The sequence below is a fragment of the Zosterops lateralis genome (assembly GCF_965231275.1).
Source record: "Zosterops lateralis genome assembly, chromosome: 5".
Lineage (NCBI taxonomy): Eukaryota > Metazoa > Chordata > Aves > Passeriformes > Zosteropidae > Zosterops > Zosterops lateralis.
This window is the reverse complement of record NC_139766.1, coordinates 45,041,120-45,064,718: the sequence shown is the minus strand read 5'-3', so window position 1 is coordinate 45,064,718 and position 23,599 is coordinate 45,041,120. Positions and strand designations below refer to the sequence as shown.

Here is a 23,599-nt window from a genome sequence, read left to right as displayed (position 1 = left end):
ACCCAAGTCTGTGGGCTTAATAACTGTAAAGGGAAAGCTTGTGAAAATGTGGATCGATTGTTCCATACAGACTCAGAAATTGGAAGGTATACCAATTTTCTTTCCAATTGCAGGATTTTTCTTGAAAATGGCTGCAAACAACGAGAGTTCTAGAACAGGGGTCGGCAAATTCACTTACCAGCAGCAAATTGGAGACTCCCTGGTAAGAGATGACAACTCACCTGATCTTGTTATAATTTAATTTCTCTTTACCAACCCTTTGTTTACAGGCTGATCTCTTCTGAGCAATAGAGAGAAAAAAGCAGAGGAGTAAGAGAAAGAATCTGCAATTTCATCCAGCAGAATGCTACTTGGTATCAGGGATGTTCCATAGCAAAAGCTGAGGGGCACTTTGTTCTCAAGATTTTTTGCAGTGGTTACTTCAGGCCAAGGGTGCTGCTACTCAGCACTGCATTGCAGACCTCCCCAGACTTGGATGTCTTACATCTGAACCCTGTGTCAATGAACCAGAATGATGCCACACACGAGAAAATCCAACATGCCCATGGCAGGAAAGAACAGGCTGAAGCAACAGCCTCAGTTAAAACCACGAGACAAGTATGTCTTCTATGACTCACAAAGTATAATGAAAAGGCCTGGTACCAGTATTTTGGATCCAGCTTTCAAATGTTCACAACAGCTTTCTGAAGGAAATGAGTGGACTAAGAGCTTCTACTCAACCTGCAATCATTATATGTATGATTTTAAACCTGTCTCTCAGCACTGATTTAGGTAAGCACTGACTGTTGTAACAAGTCAGAAATCCAGCTCCCATGACAAAGTAATACAGCTTTAATTTCCAGCAGCAGAGAGAAACATGGTGATTTAAAATAGTCAAAAAATTTTTTTTGAGAATTTCTCATAACTAAGTCTTGAAAAAGACAACCCCAGAGGAAAATATTTGAGGCAGAATAACAAGGGCTCTAAAGCCTACATACCTTTACCTACACAGACAAATAGATGCCTTGGCTTCTCAACAGTGTGAAATTCAGTACCATCTAACACCAACACCATAGGTTTGTCTTTTAGAAGTCATTACTTCTATAGATAATATAAAGACCAAGGAGACCAGCAGAACTTGCAGGATGCAGGGAAATTTTAGACCCACAGCAATATGCAGGTGCTGTGTCTAAGTTCTGTTTTGACACAGCAAATACTTTGTGAAGCAATGTGAACAAAAGTGATGCAACATGTAAATGTTGCCTTACACACAACACCACATATTAACAATTGTGCAAATTTTCAGTTTCCTGTTAAAAAAAACAACATCAAAGCAAGAATAATTGCCATGAAAAGTCACTATTGTAGTCCAGCTCAAACATTGCTTTTTTAAAAAGTAAAAAAATTAGACAGTTTTTAAAAAACAGGTTCTGTGAAATTTACCTTTGAGTAATACTCATTTGCTTACACAGTACCATATATGGTATGATCTGCACTATACAGCTCATTATTTGTGCCCTCATACACACTCAATAGGCACATAAGCCAGTACTTGCACAAAAATCAATCATTACCTAGCTCAATGAAATCATGGTTTCTGAGCTACCATTGCTGATTTTCTTTGGTCATCAAAACCCCAAAAAATGACCACAATCCTTGGAATGCAAGAATGCTTTAGCTGATGTATAAAATTGCTCTTTGTTTTGCACACTCCTTCATTTTTCCATCCAGAAAATAGTGGCAAGAGTAGCCACACAGAAGATAACCCCTCTTCAGACAACAGCTCAAAAGCCTCAGTAAAATGTGAACATTTCTACAGTGATCATAACCTACCTAAACTGTGATTTTGGAAGGGAAGGAGGAAGTTCAGTTTTCATTCCTATTTGTCTTGACCTCTACCCTAAATAAACAGATGGAGCAATGGTTATCAGCACCAGATGTAACTGTTTTAGAATCACAGAATCCTGTCCTGTAGGAATCAGACTCTGGCTGTCAATACTTTTCAAAAAGGCTACAAGCAGCACCCAGGTTGCAATAAATCTTTTTTATTTCCAATCTTAGCTTGTTTCAAACCAGGAAGATACTGTCAGTGTTTTTCTACCCCTTTTACCCATTCTATAAAGTACAACTTCACAAGAACATGTGGTGTTTGAGAAATCCAGAACCCCAGATACTAGTATGCATGGGACACACAAAAATCCTCAGAGGGGAAAAAAGTAAATGGCATACAGTTGTACCTCAAAGTATGGGGAAAAAAATACCACCATCTGCTAATATAGAGAAAATAATTACCCATTCAGTACTGGAACTCAATTTCTTCACCCACACAGCTAAGTGTTCCCTTATCACTAGACTAGAGCTGGACATCTCAGAAGATCAAGGAATGCACAGACTGAAGAAAGAGTTTGTGGGTACAGCTGTACTGCAGAGTAAGCGTGACGCTGAGAATCTCGGGCCAATGCGCAGAGTCTGCATTCCTGGCCCTGAGACCTGCATTAAAACTGCAGCCTTACACTGGCCTAAGTTTGAGGCTTGACTGCTCAGAAGATCTGCAAAAAATAATTACTAAAAGCATCAAGGAATGCAAAAAGCAACTTCCAAAATGGACAAATTCTCAGCTGGTGTAAATCACCACAGATCAACTAGAAGCAGCTATACCAGTGGAGACCTCCATTTACAAACTCACTTAATTTGCAGCACAGCTTAAAATGATCAAACCCCAAGTGATCTTGCACTAGTATGGGACTGAAAGCTTTGCTTTACAAATTAAATACTTATATAACATGCTTACTACAAAGCATTAGTAAACTTTCAAGAACCTGTACATATGTGGTTCTGGTACATATGTAAAAAAAAGGTATCTGGTAGACATCATTTAAAAAAAGGTAATTCACATCAGTGGCAAGGCATCTTAAAAGGAGTTTCAAAAACCAGTGCACTTACCAACAACCAACCAACTAAACATATTTTCGAAGTGTCCACACACAGGAGCTTTAACTGCAACTTGCTTTCCAAGCTTTGGGCATAAATTTTCTAACTAATTCAGAGGCTGCAGTAATACATAAATACTTTCTGCTATCTCAATATGAATTTTAAAACTTTGTAATTTTTATTTTTACTTTGAAGTGATAAACGTTCAAGGAAATATCTGCATGGCTTATTCCTTGCCCTGCTGACAGGAAACATAACTCTGCATTTGACCTTAGATCAACAGTGATGGGGGCTCAATCACTCAGTAATGCACTGCTGTACACCACCTCATTTAATTATAACACAGGGCACTATTAATACCTAAATACACTTTTACTTGAACAGCAAAGTCTTTAAAAAAAAAAAAAAAAGGAAAAAAAGAAAATTCAAGAAATTTGAGCAAATGTATAATCTTAAAATGTAGGGAGAGTTTCATCAGTTCCAACACTGCTGAATTAAATAAAGCTGTTGTTCAATTGCCTGGCCTCAGTTCATAAAATCAATTGCTTTCAAAACCTGGAAGATGCATCAACTTTCAATCAGTGATAAATGTAAATGAGCAAAAAAGCGAATGGGTTTTCCATCTCATAGTATGTATGGTAGACATCACAATTGAAAAACATTTTAAAATGCGTATAAAACCCAGGAATTTTCGTGGATCTGTATTTTTTATATTCAGTAACAACATACCTTTTAATCAAAAGTAAGTGGAAACTGGCCTATCTTTACTGATTTCAGTGGAACTGGGCTGCTCCACAAAACGTCCAGGATGGGCAGCAGTTTATACTATGTTCCAACACACTCCATCAAAAAATAAAAAAAAATATAAAATAAAACACTACCATGCTTTTCTCTCCAAAAATGAGATGTACTGTTACAGGTGAAAGACTTTAATAGATGCATAATAAAAATATTCTGGTACACAGGTGAAAAATACCAAACAAACCAACCAACAAATCAAACCAAAAAAACAAACCCCAACATTTGTAAATCAACAGTCTAGACAGACTATCATCTTGAAGTCTAAAACATCAAAAATCATAGGATCTACTTCTCACTCCGTATGTTCTTCCCTCCTCCAGTTTCAGCTAATTCTTAATTTAACTCATTCAAACATCTCTGCCAGAGAAAGTCAAAACAATAATGTCAAATTTAAGAAAATGCAGAAGGTGTTAAACATAGCAATACAGTGCCAGTCTATGTGGCAGTGTATTAGGAGCTAAGCTGAATACCAAGCACCTCACCCAGACAATGTTCAAATACAAATAATAACTTTCTTCCCTTAGTTATTTAATCCATCTGCAAAGTACATTTTGTTTTTCTTACAAAAGGTCTTAAAGTTTCTTTTACATGTAAGACCAGGGTTTGCCATTTAAAAGACACGTCTGCCGACTTAATCTGTCACAACTGCCAGTGTCAAGTATAACAGCATTTAATTTTATGGTGAAAAGGCATCACAGGTTCCCCCCTCCACATACATTCTCTTAGTTTATACATCTGTGCTTACCAGTATGCTTAAATTGGCCTTAAGTAACTGAAATATAAAGCAGGTATTACCTTACGCCCATCACTTGCATGGCAGTTCACATTTAAAGGAGTCAATAAAGCCATCAGCTTTTCTTCATTACCGCTCCTGTAAATGAGGAGAAGATTATGGAAAGGGTGGAAAAAAGGGCAGAGCTCTTTGATATACATCTCCTTAGCAAGTCTTTTGCAAAGTATTGTATATTGAAATTTGTACTGTGCCAGGGAGAATGTTGGATGGCTAAAGAATCTTCTGAACATTTTGAAACCAAGGGTAAATATGGAAAAGAATTTGCAGTTCAATGTGTTGCAAAGGATCATACAAAAACACCTCAATTTCTCTCCTTAACCTCGTATTTCCTTTTTCTAATTTTACGGATCCTCTGAAAGCCATTTGTTGAAATAAATGTTCTGAATTTAACATTTTCATAGCATATGGCCCACAACATTTGAAAAAACTATATACCAATACCCAAAATTTTTTTAGAAGGGTTAACGGTGTATATAAAATGGTCTTGTGCAGTCAGAAGGAATGAAAAGCACCTTTGCAATATACAATTGAACTTTACACCTTTTGTATAGGCTCCCTTATGCTCTGCTCTGATAAAACCTATTTACAAAATACATCCTACGGTAGCAGTAAAAGCCCAAAGAAAAGAAAGATTTCAATATTTAAATTGGCCCTAAAAAGAACAGTCACAAAACAATAAAGAGGATTTAAGCAGCTTAAAGCAAAAACTCAATATTAACCTTATAACCACCATAGTGGGGGATTTCAATTACATAAACAGGCTTTTACATTTGTACCAGACTAAAGTCTGAAGAGATTTATGCTAATTAAGTGGTTTGCTTGCAGCATTTCATGGAAAGGCAATGACAAAACAGTACTATTTTAAAAACCCCTTTTCCTCGCCTGCTTCCACCCCCAAAATATATTTTATATTCTAAGCAGCACTCACCTAGCAGCTTCCAGGAGTTCGTCCTTCTTGTATTCACCTAAATGATTGCAAAATATCATGCTGTTAGCATTTGGCAGAAGACAGATTAAGAAATGCAGTAGGAAGCAAATACAGAATTAAAACAGAGAAGAGGAGAAAAAAGCCCACACCCCGCTGGGTGATGGAGCTGTGACGTTAGCCAGCTTGTGGAGGCAGCATCACCAGTACCTTGGAGACGGGCAGCAAATTGACGCATCTTCTTGTCCAATCCTCAGATGGAAAGGCTTTCTTCGGACAACCAATGACTGCGAAATCTTGTGTCCAGAAACACAGTCCCGCTGATAACAGCATGTCAGCTGAAGACAATGTCCCCACCCCCTGCCCTATTCAGTATGTCACATTATACTTGGGAAGCATAATAAATTCCAAGACAAAGCAAGGCAGTGCGGCTTTTGAAAAGGTACAAATTACCAGCCTCTAAGGCTCTCACCTGCCTATTTGAATGGTAATATTACACTTCACTAAGTTCTTTAGAAGAGCAGGGATTATTAAAAAAAAAATAAAATCCAGGTATTATATCATCAGCCACTTTCCAACACAAAATACACGTTTGAAATAAAAAATACAGACAAAAGAGGATGAACTCTGCAACAGATTTTGCTTCGAGACTCTGAGATTAGAGATAACCACGAGTAATGTTAAAGCAACATTTACATCTGAGTCCTGAGTTAAAACAGACAACTCACGAGGGTTGCTGCACACAGGATTAAAACTGCACGTTAGTATTTTTAAAAGCATGGAACAAGATAACCTATAGAAGTAAGACAGTATTCTACAAAGCTGAATCATGATGACATAGTGCAATACAAATGGAATGGAATTTCAATTCAGAAATTAGAAAAATAGCTTTTTAAGCAGCTTTATGGAGTCACAGAACAGAGCATATCCTAGACCCAAAAGGTGGAGGGTTTGAAAAACATACTGTATACCATCTGCCAGAGAATTAAAGCCTCTAACCACAATGCTGTAAAAAAAATAGGAAGATGAAGCTGTCATGAAAGAAGAAAAAACCCCTTTGTGCTGCCTCTTATGTGTAATTGTAAAAACCTTCCAGTGAAACTCTCATTGCAGGTGAGGAAAGACCCTGGGCCATGGAAAATGCCAGATTGGACGGCAAGTAAGATGGAAGGTTCATCTGAAAACATCTCTTAACAAACAGCTGTAAGGTGCAGGAGGCGAGTTGGACACCCCATCCATCACAAAGAGCTTGGTCCTCCCCCCACAACAGCTCCTCCAGCTAACAGCAGAGGGTGACAGGAACCACAACAAAAGCAGCCCTTAAGGAGTCCCCTTTATTTCAGCATCCTCCCTTCACACAAGGGTGAGGAGGAGGGAGAGTACATGCAGCCATGCACTTCCTGCCCATTCCCTTGGATGTAGACAGGGAATTTTCAAAAGCAACATCTACATATCATCATTCTGGTGATTTTTCACTGGTTTAATTGCTTTCTGAATGATATTCAGCTTTGGGAATTCACAGCAACCTGCGGCAAGGAGTTCCATCATGCCACTCACATGATGAGTCTCCTAACAGAGCTGTTCTGTGTTGCTGAACCCCAGCAATGGAACAGGTAAGTCCAAAGCAAAGGTGAAACTGGTTATTTCAAATACAGGCCAAGAAGGTTAATCTAGCTTTTGAAAGAATTTATGTCTATGTTAAGGAAAGCTTCATCATGAGACAAATCAAATGACACAAAAATATGACTGCCTTTGACTTGCTACGACTCTCCAGTTTTATCAGAAGGGGGGCCTTTTCTAAGCCACATTCCTCTTTTTTTATTTTAACGAAGATAAAATACTAGGCACGGTTGCGAGTGTTTCAAATCAATGGTAAGTGAAAAGCTCTGGCCAGCGTGAGGAAGAAAAAAAGACTCTTTATTACTATTGCATTGTTTGTGCAACAATCCCAAACAGCTGGATTTCCTGCAGTAGAGTTATTGGCCTGCATTGTATCAACACTTTAGAGACCTAACCAGATTAAAATACCTCTTTGCACATTCTGGTTTGGCAACACATCTAGCAGTCCTAACCAGGCTTTTGAACATACTAGTTTAGAGAAGTGTAATCACATTTTTCCTTTGTGCTCAATAAGTTGGTATTTTATCACACAAAAGCTGTTTCCTCTAATACTTTGATTAGCAGAAGAGTTACTCTACAATGAAAAAGGAACACTGTGGCTCTTGATTTAGAAATGTCCACCCTGTATGCCTAATTACATCAGTTAGTTTTACTAAGCAGTACTTTTTAAAAAAAGGTATTTACAGACAGGGTTGGAATTCATACATGCAATTCTTGAAATTCATCATGGTTCTCCCACAGTGGTTAGGATTTGGAAAACATTATCTTGTAACTGGCTAACTTTATTACTCTCAAAGAGCCACCGTATTTTGCAAATCAAAACCTAAAATCATATAAGCACTTACAGCACACCAACAGGTTTGCTAAAACAAATAAAGGTCAAGTGAGCTCCACAGGCACGGTGGGATGAAGAGAAAGCCCTTGGCCACTCGAGCAAGCAGCTGGTGGGATAGCACAGAGCCGAGAGGAGCCTGGCTGATGGCATTTGGGGAAGCGGGTGGCACCGGCCACAGGAGCGGCTGCTGCTGGCACAGGCTGGGCTCCCACCAGAGGGCTCTGCCAACACAGCTAACGCCGCTTGGCTACGCAGCTTATCAAAAGCCATCCCGCAGCAATTGGCCACAGCTACCTAATCAAATATTCATTTGCAAGCACTTGAAAACAAACCATGCGTGCATGGGCAGAGATGAATTTCAAGTTCTAAGCAGAAGTACAGGAATACAGACCATCAACCTCACATAATGCTTCTGTTCAAAGAATGTCAAACTGACTTCAACTAAGCTAATAACATCTCTTAAAGAGCTCCTTTGGGAGGGTTAGAAATTATAGTTTTGCAAAAGGGCATCTGCATGCCAGGTAGCCCAGAGACAGCTGGCCTGGGAATTCCTTAAGACAAAGACAAGGTGCGAAATGGGAAGCAGAGAACACCATAGCAAAGCTGTGTCCCTGTTCCTATCTCAACAGACAAAAGCTGTAGGTAAGCAGAAACCACTCAGTGGTATTCACTGCATCTGATCAAGTTCATTGTCTACAGCTTCCTCAGCATTCTTTAAATGAAGTTCTCTACTTGACCCCAGCTCCAGATCACACCCCTGCTGCTCCATTTGTGCTGGAAGTAGAAAGTCACCACTGTCAACCACAGATAATCAGTGCCTCAAATCACAGCTACCATCAGGCAACTAACTAATTCTATTCTGTTCCTCTCCTAGGAGAAAACCAGTTACTTCCAAGACTTGGGATCAGCTACTGCTACTCTGCCACTGCTGTGTCTGGCCCTGCATTCTGCAGTAGCTGATTAGCAGCAAATGCTTATTAACTATCAGACATCAGTGGCTGCTTGCACCTGGCGGTTGAGCAGATCAGTAGCTGGAAGCTGGGAAAAAATAACATAATGAATCTATCTTTACCGACAACCCTACTTCACTCTCTCCTAAAAGTCTTGAAATTTCAACTGAATACTGAAAGCTGAAAAACCTCTCTGAATGCACGGCATAAATCAACAGTGCATTTTCAATGCATCTACACTCACCAAAGTGAATTCCTTTCCTATCCCTCCTTACACATCTGCTAATACAGAAACCAGCCAGACCTAAAATGTCAAGCTGGACAAAGCAGGTTTTGTTCTACCATAATATCACATCAGCTTTCCACAATGAAGACAATTTCCTAAAAAATAACATCACACAAATTAAACCAAGCCATTATTATCCAATGGCAACATATAATGGGAACAAAATGGATTAAGATATTCTCAACCAAACTGAAAAACTCAAGAGCTTTTCCATATGAAGTTGCACATCATATGGAATCACAATTATAAATTTAAAGGCCCAGAATAGTTTAAAACACTGAAAATTTTTACATTAGCCAATGGTACCCTGCTTTTGACATGTGACAAAAGCACATGAGCCTGATGAATGTGCAACCATGGCCACAGGCTGGGGAGGGAAAATTCATGAGTATCACAGAATGTCAGAATGTTTGAGATTGAAAGGACCTCTAGTGGTCTCTCATCCAACCCTTCTACTCAAGCAAGGTCACCTAGAGCACCCTGCTCAGGATTGTGTCCAGGTAGCTTTTACATTTCTCAAAGGATGGAGACTCCACGAGTTCCCCAGGCAACCTGTGCCAGTGTTTGGTCCCACTGAGCTCAACACCTTAAGTTTCACAGTAATCTCAGGTAATCTCCTCAGGACCTCCTTGGCACCTCAGATCTAGCAGCACTGGAAGTCAGGAGTGAAATCTTGCTCCAGTAGAAAACATGGCAGCTCTACATTTGACTTTTGACCGTGCGCAGACCTAACATTTGTTATTGGTTGCCTGCCTTGAAAACCTGCACTTCCATTCTTCAAAACATACATCCCATGAGGAGATTGACAAGATCTTTGTGAACAGTCCAGCACTTTTTTTTTTTATTCAAACAAGTATTCACGATCACCCAGCAACACAGAGGACATGGGCTCTCCACCAGAGTAGCAGAAACAGCAGGTTTCAAAATCTCCCCTTTTTCCTCATTTAGAAGTGTTTCTGGTGCCTTTCCAGCCATATACTCTGATAGCACAGGAATGCAGGGGGCTGTTGAGAAAACAACAGAGTCCTGATGCACTTGGGAGGGTTGGGAATTTGTTCTTCCATCAGATTTGTTACTTCATGCAGCCCAGTCCATTGCTAGCGACCCAAACAGGTCCCTGAGGATGAAGAACTTGAACAAGGATGGTGCTGCGACAAGAGGGAAGGGACTCTACATTTGGACTGCCATTGCTACAAAGAAAGCAATCCAGAGTTTAACGAAGAAATAAACTCCATAGAAGTAAATTAAAAGACACCTTTTCCCTGGCACTCCAGGACTGCACAGACCTATGAGTGATCAATGACACAAATCCACATACACCATCCTTTTTAATCCTCTGAGGTTTTGGAGTAATAATTAAGTATTTAAATAAATATTCAAATTATAATCAGAGCACAAGGCTTTTTGTGCTTCTGACAGACTACTAGGGTTATTGGGAGGGGATTTTTTAGGGGTTGTGGGTTTTTTAAATTTTAATATTTTTTTTAACAAACTCAAATTTTATTTTCAACATGGCTGCTTTTGGAAGGGTCCCATCATACCATTAGAATACTCATCAATTTCTTCTTCCCCATTTAACTTTTATTATATGTAAACCAGCATATGAAACTATAACATGGAGTTAAATCAGAGCACAAAGGTTTTTAACCATCTAAATAGCACAAAGTTGTGGGAATAACTGCCCAAAAAAAAGTCAACAACAACAAAAAAGATATATTGAAATAATATTGTTTGGGAAAAGGCATTTATAACTAAGTACTCTGAGAAACACATGATATTAAAGAGGTGCAAAAAATAACAATTTCAGGGTTTATTAATAATTATATTATACTTTACTTCCCCCACTTGTTTAGGGTTAATTTCTTTATGCCTCTTTCACTTCAACACTCAGCAGTCTCTCGCAAGTAAATGGGCTGATTTTATAAGCTGTATAATAGGCTCCACCAGGAATACAGCAAGATCCTAATTTTAAGCTCTTGTCACAGATGAAAAACACCAAACAACACTAGTATGTGCAAGTGACAGAAAAGCAACTCAGAAGATAATGCCTTCAAGAACAAGTTCCAGCAAGGAGCAATGTTACTATGGAGGAAAGGTTTGGCACCTTAACTCTGCCTCTTCTATGAGATGAGTCAGGCACTGTGCATGTGGACTCAAATTAGACTTCTGTAACTGAAATTTAAAAATTGGAAATTACTTAGCTAATAGTGAAGTCTTTCAGGGATATGTTTTAAGAGGGGGTGTGGAAGTTAAAGAGATAAGCAAACATCATTTGGTTTTGGCCACAACTCTACCAAACCACTGAGCTAGCAGCATCCTACCTGGAACATCTTTCAGGTAAGTAGACAGAGCTCCAATTTATTGCTCTAGAGAAAAAAGCCTCTTCTAAGGCCTGGCAGAAAGCACTACATCAAAAAATCTGCAGCTTTATATAGCGCAGATTGGCAAAACCTCTGCTGGGTCTCAACTGATAGAAGATATTCTTGTCTATTAAGTCATCAGTTCAAAGCACATCTATTACATAAGCATATACAAGACCCTCCAGTTACCAAAGACTGTCTTCGTATCAAGGCATAAATTACACACATTGCACATTAGGGGTTTGGTCACTAAGAAGGATTAGGTGGTGTATCAAAATGAGTCTTCAGTGCATGTGCAGATATAGCTCCAGTAAGTTCACATTTGACACATAACGATTCTGTTTCTCAGAACACTTTTTTTCAGTGGTGCTGGTCTATTTGTTAAAACAATGCCATCAGATTCCCAATACAGTAGCAGAACATTGAAAAGAATTCCCTTTGTCAGAGGATTTCAAGTGTCTTAACTCTTAAATCATTAGATACAAAGATGAAGCCAAACCCAAAAAAATTCTATAACCACCCAGTATGTGGTAATCCATATGAATAATTTTACTTTCAACAATGCTGCCACGCACTACAATATCATTTCTACTGAAATAATAAATCTGACAAACATTCTAGAATCTGTTCTCTTTAGCAGATCTGTACAACTAGTTTCAGTGCATGCTACCCATATAAACACCACACACACATCCATTTTCTATTCTTAGTGTGAAAAAGTTAGTATTTCACTACAACTGTACTATTTTAGAATGCTGTACTTATCTTGAAGACACCACCACTCCCACCTGTCGTGCTTTCAGATTGACATTGAAAATGTTAAAAAGATTGCAGAATATCACATCAAGTGACTGGGAAGAAAATCCAAACCTTCAGCAATTCGAAACACATTGGTGTGATGGAAAAATTGAAGGCGTTGAGGCTTGTCTTTTCACCAAAGTTCAATACTCATTACATCTTTTGTGAAATTACATATGGATAAGAAATCTGACAGGGTTCTTTCCACAGCCTTCCCCGTTACCCACCCCTTCATGCCTACAGCAAAAGCGAAATTCCCATGGTTCTCCCCTTCATTTCTTATATTAATTCCTGCTATCAGCAAAAACCATCATCCACTATAATTCCCACTACTTTTGCCATGCTCAATAACTAATAAACTGTTCCATTTTTCAGCCACAATTACTTTCTCATTTCTGTAACATGCCTGCTTATGCATTTTCTCTCCAGGATTTCTAGGAAAACTTTTTAGAAGAAGACAAAGGACTAAGAAACTCTCTTTGTCAAAGACTTGAGTACAGCAGAGGTGGATACATAGCCAAGCTGCTCTCATATTACTGCATCTTTTTCAAAAGCCAGCTCCCTACCCTCTCTTTCCAAACAATATCCACAAACAAGTAAATCACTCAATTCCCCAGCATATTCTCTAAAGAGAAACCACAGAAATAGCCCTTATGACTGGCATAAAGCATGGAAGAAAACTAGCAAGAAAAATATAAAATGTAACCCTCAGGAAAGCCATACTGTATAAAGGCAAGCTCCAAAATTATACTTCATCATCTCATCTTTCTCTGAAAAGAACTCCAGAGTAAATACAGGCAAACTAAACTTTGCAGTCTCTCTAATTTTCCCGTTGTAGATAAAACATGCTAGCAAGCTGGGGACAGTGTGTCTGAAAATCCATAGCTGGATTTAAAACTGAAGCATTTATTTTAACAACAAAAAAAAATCTATATCCTCTTAGTTACAGCAAACTGACAGATTTTGTACTAACAAATTGTACAGATTTAAAGAAGTGGGGGGTTTTAATGTTTGCTAGAAAATGAACAGGAGACATAAAATGTACATATGTGCCAAAGTATTTTTTTTTACTGAACAGTACAATCCTTCCTCTGTGCGTCTGAAGCTGCCCTGTGTATCTAAACTTACTCTACAAGCTTGAGAAAACACAGGCTGCCACCTCATAAAAAATGCACGTGTGTTGCCATGCTTGCCCTGCAGCACACATCCTGGAAGGAACTCAAATCCAGTTAAATCACTCCTCCAGCTCCTAGACAAAAATACAAAACATTTCCTTTGCCCGCCGGGCCCCAGAGTAGTGAGCAGAAGGGAGGAACTCCTTTATACCTGGAGGAAATGGGGCAAATCTGTCAAACACACAGCAATGAAAGAGCCAACATATATTCATGCAACACTTAAGGAAAGTACATCAAGTAAGTCCTTAATAAAAGAATAACAAAACAGAGGTAATAGATTTTGCTATAATGAACCATTTTGTCACGCCAAAAACAAAACTGATCTGTCAACAGTTCAGTTTAAACATTTTGAAATACATGTATTTCTGCACAATAAAAAGACAGAATAACTCCCCAAAAGTAACCCATTCACCTTCCTGTTGTAGGCAAATTTTCCCTCCTCATGGATTTTTATTTGCTAGCTAAGAGTCAAAAGATAGTTGGAAAATAGTGGGGCAGTGGAAAGTTTGGTACAAATCAGGGGAAGAAAGGAGACAACACCCTGATTGAAAACAGGATATGTGGATTGATATGAGAGACTAGTGCTGATATCCCAGAGTAAAGAGCAGCTGCTTAACTTGGAACATTCTTCCCCTCCCTTATCCTCCCCATCAGATTTTATTATATAGATATTATTTACCTAAACAATGGTTCCATTTGTTTTGTCTCACTTTTAAAAGTTATCTTTTAACACCATTTCTGAAGACGTTTGCAGTAGCAGTGCTCAGTCACAGTAACACAACTCAAGTTTCTCCTGATCTGAGCCACAGTAGGGTCTCTGCATATTCACTCAGCCAAAGAGGAGTTCTATGCTCTAATGTAACTAAGAGCATATTCTAAGACAAAAGAAAGCTGCAATTTACAGAAAACTACTGAAACTTAAATCTGCAAACTGCTATCTTCACTAAAAAATAACTATTATAACACCAGCTGGGGAAAAAATGAATTTTCTATTTTCACTTGGGCACTTTCTACTATTCTTGTTGGAATAACATACCACAAGATGGAAATACAGCAATAAGAGTATCTCCTGCCAATGTCCTGGAGGTCTGAGAAGGGTTACATTATTTACCAGCAATGAAAGAATAATTACATACTACACACAACTCAAGTTCTGTAAACAATTTCAGTCCCTTATATCAACCTCATTGTTTTAAATGCTTTACTGGTTAAATGCATAATAGAACAAACTATTTCAGTTTGATGGGACTACAGTGATCTTGCAGTTCAACTATCTGACCAATTCAGGGCTGACCAAAAGCAAAAGCTTGTGGTTAGGAGCATTGTAAAAATGCCTCTTATGCAGTCATAGGCTTGGGGCATTGACCACATCTTGTAGAAGCCTGTTCCAGTGTATGGCCACCCTCTCAGTGAAGAAATGCTAATATGCAGTCTAAAAACCTCCCCTAGGACACCTCTGAGCCATTCCTGTCATTGGATTCCAGGGAGAAGAGCTCAGGTTCTCCCTGTCCACCTCCCCTCCTGAGGAAACTTGAGAGAGCAGTGAGGGCATCCTTCAGTCCCCTTTTCTTCAAACTATAAAAACCCAAATTCCTTAGCTGCTCCTCAGAGTTAACAGGATTACACATATTATTTCTTCAAAAGAATAATTTATTGCCCTAAATGACAATATAGTTCATTATAAAGACTGGAAACAAAATAGCACCACAGGAAAAAAAGAAGTCTGAGAGAAGGAAAGCAATACTAACTCATTAATTAAAGAGCTTTAGTTTGCCAGACTGCTGTCATTATAAGGAGAGCTTAACTTCCTTCTTCAATTTTCATTCATGCCCAGCAAGTTGCATCAGATGCAGTACAGGGCTGCCTGTTCAAGACATACCCTATGCAAGGTGACCGTGGTCACCACTCATCAGTCCTGCCCACATGAATACTGTTCATGCACCATGCACATTTTATTGCTACTGGAAAACTAAGTACACAAACTCTACTGTCACAGGTATATCCATAAATAAAAGATCTTCCAAAACAGGTGCTCCCTCTGTTGCTGGACAGAAAGAAAATACATAAACTGCATGTATCCTTAGCGTGACAAGGCTGCAGGTTTCTGTGTAAACCTGCAGTAAAAGATAGTTTTATTGTGTTCTGCATGAAGTAGGAAAAAAATACTGCTTTCTCACTCACTTTCAGAAATCTTACTAGATTTAAAGACTCTGCTTACCTCAAATAATTCAAAACATAATTGGCCAGAAATTATTCCCACATTCTCACAACCATTAACGATCTTAACAATACTAAAGAAAATATGTTTAAGTGATCCTCTTACTAGGTAATGTGATTACCAGCAGTTCCTAAACCAATCTATTTTTCCAATGGCTTTATTTCAAAGTTATTCTAAGATTCAGTTTATTGTTATCTTTCAAAAAAGTAGTATTTTAAATCTCCATTTAACCTAAAAGGAAAGACTATGCAAGAGTTAACACAGGTTCTCTCTACTGTGCCCTCAGTGTGTTAGTTCAGCATGAGCTAACTCAGTATTACCACTCCTCCCACAGAGTACATACCATCAAGGAGAAATCATACTGTACCTTCCCCAACACCAGTTTAGGATTCCTGCTTATCCCTTTCTATAAAAGCCCAGATACTGATGCAGGAAATGGTGAGATTATTTCTGAAAGCGCTTGCTTCCTGATGCTGACTCTCCTTTTTGCCATCCTCTGAGCATCCCTTAGCAGAGCAAAGACAGGTTATAAGAGAACTGGGTCTGTCTTCAGAGAGCAGCACAATGAAAACTGCAGGGAGGAAGAACAAATGCCCAGAGAGAGGACAGCTCTTGCTGGATCACACTGTGCGATTAAAACAGTTCTAGCCATAACATCCTTTACTGCAATCAAAATGGTTTTGGATTTAGATAAAGGACACAAGGGAAGGAACAGTCAAGAAAACATTCAAAGAGAGGGAGTATAAAAACTTTCTGGATTCTCTTTTTCTGTTCAACAGTCACACCAGCAGCCCTGACCCTTGGCAGTGGGCTCTCTGGGAGTCCAACAGTATAAGATGTCAGTCTGCCTCTAGTTTTTGTCAGACCATTTCTACAGTTACCATTTGGTCCAACTAGAAGGTTATGCTTAAATACAGAAGCTCACAAATTCCTGAGCATACAGATGGTGCTACACAAGAAAATTTCCCTCAGTGGTGTCCTTCAGCAACTCAAACCACACTTGGAAGTATACTTTCAGATTTTGGGCAGAGGGATTCCTAGCCAGCAGCTAAAAAGGGTCTCAGCAGTCACATTCCTCTTTTCCTTCCCTGTTTTCTTACCTTGCCCAAGATGCTGCTCCCAGCCTTAGAAAAGAGAGAATATCCTACACAAAAATTACAGCCACATATGGTAAGAAGCCACAATGCACACAAGTCATAAATTATTTTCCTTCTGATTTGCTAGCTGTTCAGGAGAAAAACACTTACCTACCATCTTGCAGTAGTGCAGACAGACAAAAATAGGCAGATTCTGGAGATGGAGCTACATTTGCCCTGCCAGTGAGCAGGAACAGGTTTCCCTGCATACCTCAATATGATTTCAAGAGAAGAGAGATCCATGAAAGGAAGATTTACTAGATAATTAGACCAACAGTTTCTAGAACACTGACCAGAGTTCTCATCTAGCTCCCTGAGGATAATGCACCATTTGAAAAGGCATCACTTAAAATACTTATCTTTTAGATTTGTGGGGAAGATCAGCAACGAAAACACAGAAATGTTATTTCCCCATTCTTAGACAAGTATATTTAATCTTATACTTACATACAATGCTGATTTGGGGTTTTGCTCTTTCCATCCCTCTAATTTTATAATCAATTCTTTTTTCTCATGCATATATGAAAGAAATTGTCTTTCTCTACTGGAAAGGCTGCTCACAAAAGATTTTTAGCTATGACTGCTATAAAGTAAATCAAATCTGCACACCTCCTTTCAAAGGAAAGGTTATTTTTGTCTGTTCTTCCAGATAGAATAAAACCTTCACTTCCAGGGCAATAGATGACAAGAGACTAACCAGCAGAGCCGCGTATGAAACAGTGTATTACCAACAAAGTAACGTCTCTTCACAAAGATAATGTCTCTGCCCTTGCCCACATTTTAACAAGAACTTGCTTAACAAGAACAAAAAACTAACTTTGTTTACAACTTCAAAAAACTGTTTCTTTACAAAATGGACACCCAGGTTGTTGGATGGTTCTGCAAACTGGCAGCAGTCAGCATCAGATTATTCAGCACAAAATTGCCTTTAACATGTGAGATTTACCTTGCAGTCAAAGGTAGCTGAAACGTAGACTCCCTGCATTCATTCCTGCATTAGGCCTGGCCACAGCAGGAAGTCTGCCCTGAAGAAGGTTAATTCAGACTGACCATACACTGAAGTGAGCTCTTGACTGCCCAGTTTAAGAGTGGATGTAAGTCTAGATGCCAGTGCAGCCTACACCCTGCCTCACTCCTGAGCAGAGTACTGAGAGCCTCCCACTGCAGGGAAGACCACAGCAGGAGATCAGGCAGGAGCAGAACACACACCAACCTGCCTTATGACTTTGGGCAAGTCAATGACTGCAAAAGAGTATTTAGCTACAGAAGACATGGTGCTTAATCCTTTAAGTAGAGTCATTAATATAATGAAGTAGCAACAGTAATATGATCATCCAAAATTACTTATAAAAATATTAGTAAAGACTGGATTTTATTAATCAAAAAAAATAGATTCTCAGTTCTTAACTATTCAGAAGGAAGGTTCTCAAGGCTCTGCCTTCCTTTTCCACTTTTTGTAGGAACAAAGCTCATAAAGGCAAGGTGCATATTTTATTGAGTCCAGCTCTCTACATGAATGTAATCCAAAGCTTTTTAGAAATGAATAGCCCAATTTGCCTAGATTTGATGACATCACATGTTTGGGTTTTAATATTTATGTCCCCTCTCATGTTACCTTCCTGAAAGTAAAAGTAGACTGCATACAGAAAATGAAGGGATTCTGTACAGAATCAGTCATTTGTCATGAGGAGCTGCTACTTTAGGTCTGAGAGTGGTAGATTTGAAGATCTGAGAGATATTCAAAGGTATTGATATGCATTATAGGAGTTTTAATTTTAAGACAGAGACAAGCTCCTCTAGCAAGCCTATTAGGTTTATTCCTGAGAACAGCTGGCAGCCATGTCAGTCACTTGTATCAGCTGGGTTGCCCATGTCAGACACATATGCATAGCAAGAGGAAATGACTTTGTTGAAGGTGGCAGTCAGATGAAAGCTACCATGAGTTTGCTACTTGTGTAAGGACAGAGCTGTTTGCCTGCTCAGATTGAAAGAACAAACTGAATTCTGAATTTATGCCAAAATGTTCTTGCCATTATACAAAATAAACATAATCAGACAAGTACAACACTGTATTCCTAAAAGGCAAGCAAAACCAAATTTGCAGAGCACAGAAGGATAGGGACCATGATGTTCTATGGCCAATAAATAATCAAATTAAGTTGTGAACTGAAAATGCTACTGAAACAGCAGAAAATACAGAAGGTTTAATTTCAAAACACAAGGGAATGCCTTCAAAAGAGTGAAGTGCTTGCTTTTTAGGTGACCAAAGGAAAATACAGGACTAGGGAGAAAGGAAACATGCCATTCTTAAGTCTGTACCCTACACAACAGGCAGCTATTTAAAATATGTTCTGATGACAACATTTCAAAATAAATGCTTGAAATTGTTACAGCGTCAGTCCTGTTATCTCAATGCAGTGTGCAGTGCAGTACCGCACAGAATGAAGCTTCTATTCAAAGAATAGACACTTGACAAAAAAGAACATTATCTATGAATAACAGTCTCCTGGAGATATCTTTGAGAACTTTTTTGTGTTTGTAAATTATTTGAAATAGTCCTGATATACTGAGACATTTATATAACCCGTCCCCTTCGCTGCATTTTCCAAAAAGCCTCAAATCACTGCTTGCACTCTTTGCAGAGTACAATTCCTTGCCTTTTTTTTCCCAATCTCTGAAAAATTATGATGTTCTCTCTGGAACATAACACTTTGCTCTTCTACCAGAAAGGAAGCCATCAACCACCAGTCAGTTTTTCAGCTTCCTATGGCTCATTCACTGCCTCTAGACTGGTACCTTGCAATCTTCTTCTTGCCCTTCGAAGATGCTTCACCTGTGAAGCTCTACAGACATTTCATTGCTACAGACAACCAGCTGCAATTTATGGATAGGAGAGACGTACTCCTTCACGAAGAAATAATGTGGTTTTAATGTTTTACTCATTCTTGCCTTGAATGCTATCTGAAGACAGAACATCCTTCTTCTCCGCTTGGCAGCACTGGCTTTCTTCACCCCAGCTTTGCCTGGGTTTTTAATCAGGATGGCAATACAGAATACAGAAACAAAAGAAAAATCCTATTATGAAGAAATGGAAACTGCACAACATCACAAAAGCAAAAGAGAGTTGAACATGCACCTGCCTATCTGTGCACCCCCCCGAGAAAACTGAAGAAACCAGTACATCATTTTTATTGAAGACGTGGCAAGAAAATGCCATAAATTCATCATGACAGGTGACATTGCTAGTTCAGTGCCTCCTTTAAACGGGGAGAGAGCAATTCAAGCACCTGCAGATCCTCATGCTTGGCCTCAAGAGCAAGTACACAGGTCAAAAACAACTCTCAAGGAAAGATGACAGATGCAGTATGTGACATCATGAGAAACGTAAATTACCCCAAACAAATCTTTGATGCAATGGTTAAAAGAAAACACAGGATAACGTATCCGTGCAGAATTGGGGAATTACTAGTTTAGATGAGGATTAACACAGGTATTTTAAGAAGAAAAAAGAACCTGAATGGCAGACAAATCATGTTATCCTTGAAAAAAAAAAATAAAGTAAACCACTAAGGGGGTACAAATGTAAGGGGCAGACTACTCTGTGGTTTGAAATACTTATTCCCAGCGACTTCAATTCAGTGCCAGCTCATGCAGTGCCCTGGCAAGGCTGATCACTGCAACAGTCACAGCAATATCACAGCTGTCATTAAACTGAATTACAACAGCAAGGGAAAAAGAAAAAAAGGTGAACACTATCGAATCCATAAAGTTATGATATGACAAAAGAGAGACAGGTAATCCAGAGCCATCAACAACCCCCCTGTCTGTGCCTACAGAAGGAACTTGACCAAGCCAGACAAGATTAGGGAATTCTGCTCCAGGGATATACAACTACAACATTACTTCATTCATTCAGTTTTTCTTCAAACATGCAGGAGGCCAGGAAGTCTTTTGTACATCACAGTTCTTTATCACTCCTCACATCTTTTGCATATTTATACTGAAGTGACATCATCTTTTTCCTTTCTGGAAAAAAAAAACTCTGGCAGTGTAAAAGAATCGTCAAGGTCAGATTTGCAATCCCTTAGGCCACCAAAGTAGTAACAAGATGATTTTAAAACAAATTAAAAATCAATTCACTCTGCATTTACTTGCACCCTTCACCTTCAATCTTTCAAGCTTAATTCAGCTCTTTACCTTTTTAACTGAACTTTTCAAATTTTATTTATATTTTTCCCCTACTGAGAAGCCCAGATGATGACTATACTAGGTCCCAAAATAATATAGTTAGAACACTCTAAAGAATGCTTAACTTTAAGCATGCATGTGAGCAGGCCTACTGACCTTGATATTCTCATGTCTAATGCACTTTGCTGAACTGCAGCTACAAAGATGGACTATCATGTTTCTTTACCACCAAAAAAAGAAGTGCCTTACTCTTCAGCTCAAGCACATAATCAATTGCTCTGTCTGGTGCCATTATCACAGACAGCCTTCCTTCCTTGAATGTTTTACACATGCATTGTACAGTGGTGGAGCAGCACAATAACAATAATAGAGTTATCAGTCTATCTAAAGCACTCAGTAGTCTATAGGAACAATAAGCAACTCTGAGCACCGAATTATGAAAATTTGGACTCTTTCTGCATTTGCATCGAGTACCAAATCTCTTCTCTTCTGACAAGCTTGGAAAAGCACTTCTTTCAACTTCTATCTGATACAGACTCAATTCATTCAGGCAGTTTCAAACCTCTCTAACCTCTCCTTGATTGCCAAGCAGGAGGAGGTACACTTCCATCCTCTGGAGACCACTAGAGGAGGAGGAAAACAAGGGGAAAAATAAGGACTTATTTCAGACATGACTTTCTCAAAGTATGTAGGTACTTAGAAGCATAGAAAGAAGCTGTTCTAGAGATTATGACAGTCAGGGAAAAGCAACAAAACAGAAAAAAGGCCGAAATACTCCTGGACAACAGAAAGAAGAGTTACAGACAGGAACTATTCCCATATCAAGAGAGATATTAGAATTCAGGTGAATTAAGGTGTATAAATATTTCCTTGGTGCATAGCACACCTCACTGCATACCATGAGCATATATACAAACAGAAGAAATATTAAAAATAGGGATTTTTCATCCAAATCCATTCCAAACATTTAAGACACTGTGGATTGTAGTCATAAAACACTGATCACTGCCATATTGCCTTGCATAGAGATACTTCATACATGCATAGAGTTCTTCAAACTACCTTCACCAGTAGTAAGGCCCTGCTCAAGGCAGTCTTTCTCTCACAAGACTGTACTGAGAAGCAGGGCTTTTTAAAACATATCCACCTGACAGCTATGATACATGCAAAGAAGGTGGTAAGGTGAATATATTCAGGACCTGGTGACATTCCTCAAAGTCTTCACTCCTCAAAACAATAGTAAGATTCATCACACCGTCATACTCCATTGCTTAGCAAACACCTGCAAAGACTGAAGTAATAAGAGCAACAGCAACACTGCAACCTGCAGCATAGAGCTGTGCTTATGCAACACAAAGGCCAGCAAATTCATACTGATGCCATTCTTCAATTTGTTAAAAAAGCTTTGACTGCTTCAATAACAACGAATAGCATTAAATACATCACAGCGGGATAAAATGAATTAGGGACAATAAATCTGACATTAAGAAAATGAAAAACAAAGTGACTGAAAAAACCTAATCCTCTAAGAAGAAAGTATATTTGGCCACACACAGAAATACCTCCCCTTATTTCTGCCAAAGGCAATGCCAATCCATACAATTAATGTAAAAGTCTGGGTTAGTTCAATGACCTAGAAGAGTTTAACCAGAGGACTGTAACAAGACAGGCTGACAAAGGTGTCTCCAATACTTCTGAACTCCGATGCATCTACGTAAGCATTTTATTCTACATCTAGAGAGGGCTTTCAAAGTCATCATAATCCTGACTTGCTGCAGTTTTGTGCATATGCTGTAGCAGTCCTGGAGGGCACCATACAGATGCTTCAAGCAGTTTTTAAAAGAACACACTGTAGACCCGTATTTAGTAACCACTACTGTGTGCCAAGCCCACAGGACTGAACCAGACCAGAGTAACCCTACACTGAAAAAACCCCAAACAAAACCCAAAAAGTCTCATATTTAATGAGCTGTTGACAGGAGAGACAGCAAAGGCCTCTAAGGTTTTGTATTTCCAAAGCAGGGAACTGAACCTGACTGTCATTATGCCCAGTAACACTCAATTTCAGTATTTTAAAACCTAACTTTTAAAAAAGCAAATATAGGAGAGGAGGAAATAGAAAGAAGATAAAGGGTGAAGGAACATGAATCAGGGAAAAAGTAAAAAAAAATGTTTCAAGGCATATTAATATGAGAAAAATTGACATGCCTTCACAATGACAGAACTGACATTTAAATTTTCATGCAAGACAGCAATAAAAGAACTTTTCAGTATTTTATATAAACTCACCCTGTAACAGAAACTGGAAGTAGAGAAATAAGCACTTTATTAGGAGAGGAGGCTAAAACTCAACTTCACCAGTATATAGAGAGGGATGATATTGGCTGCTTAAGGCCAGCTCTTCTGACACACTCAAGAAGGTCAAGAGCACAGTATGCTAAGGGACTGTTTCAAAATTGTCCCCCAGTACTAAGAAACTTAACCTTGATCCTACACTCTCCCATTCCACTCAGCATATGAGAGTGAGAAGTCTGGCAATATTTAGCTGCCTTTCCCTGCCCATCCTAATACAGTTCAATAAGCTTCCTGGAGCAAGGATTGGGA

At 38.9% G+C, this 23,599-nt stretch overlaps 1 protein-coding gene across 1 annotated transcript in view; it reads right to left on the bottom strand.

Moving 5' to 3' along the window:
- Positions 1–23,599, bottom strand: part of TNKS (tankyrase) — a gene marked incomplete at its 5' end in the record, with an annotated part of 126,364 nt that overhangs the window by 54,976 nt on the left and 47,789 nt on the right. Inside the window, 2 exons of the mRNA XM_083862058.1 lie at positions 4,507–4,582; positions 5,433–5,469. Of these exons, the coding sequence (XP_083718184.1) occupies positions 4,507–4,582; positions 5,433–5,469 (113 nt within the window). The remainder of the gene's footprint in view (positions 1–4,506; positions 4,583–5,432; positions 5,470–23,599) is intronic.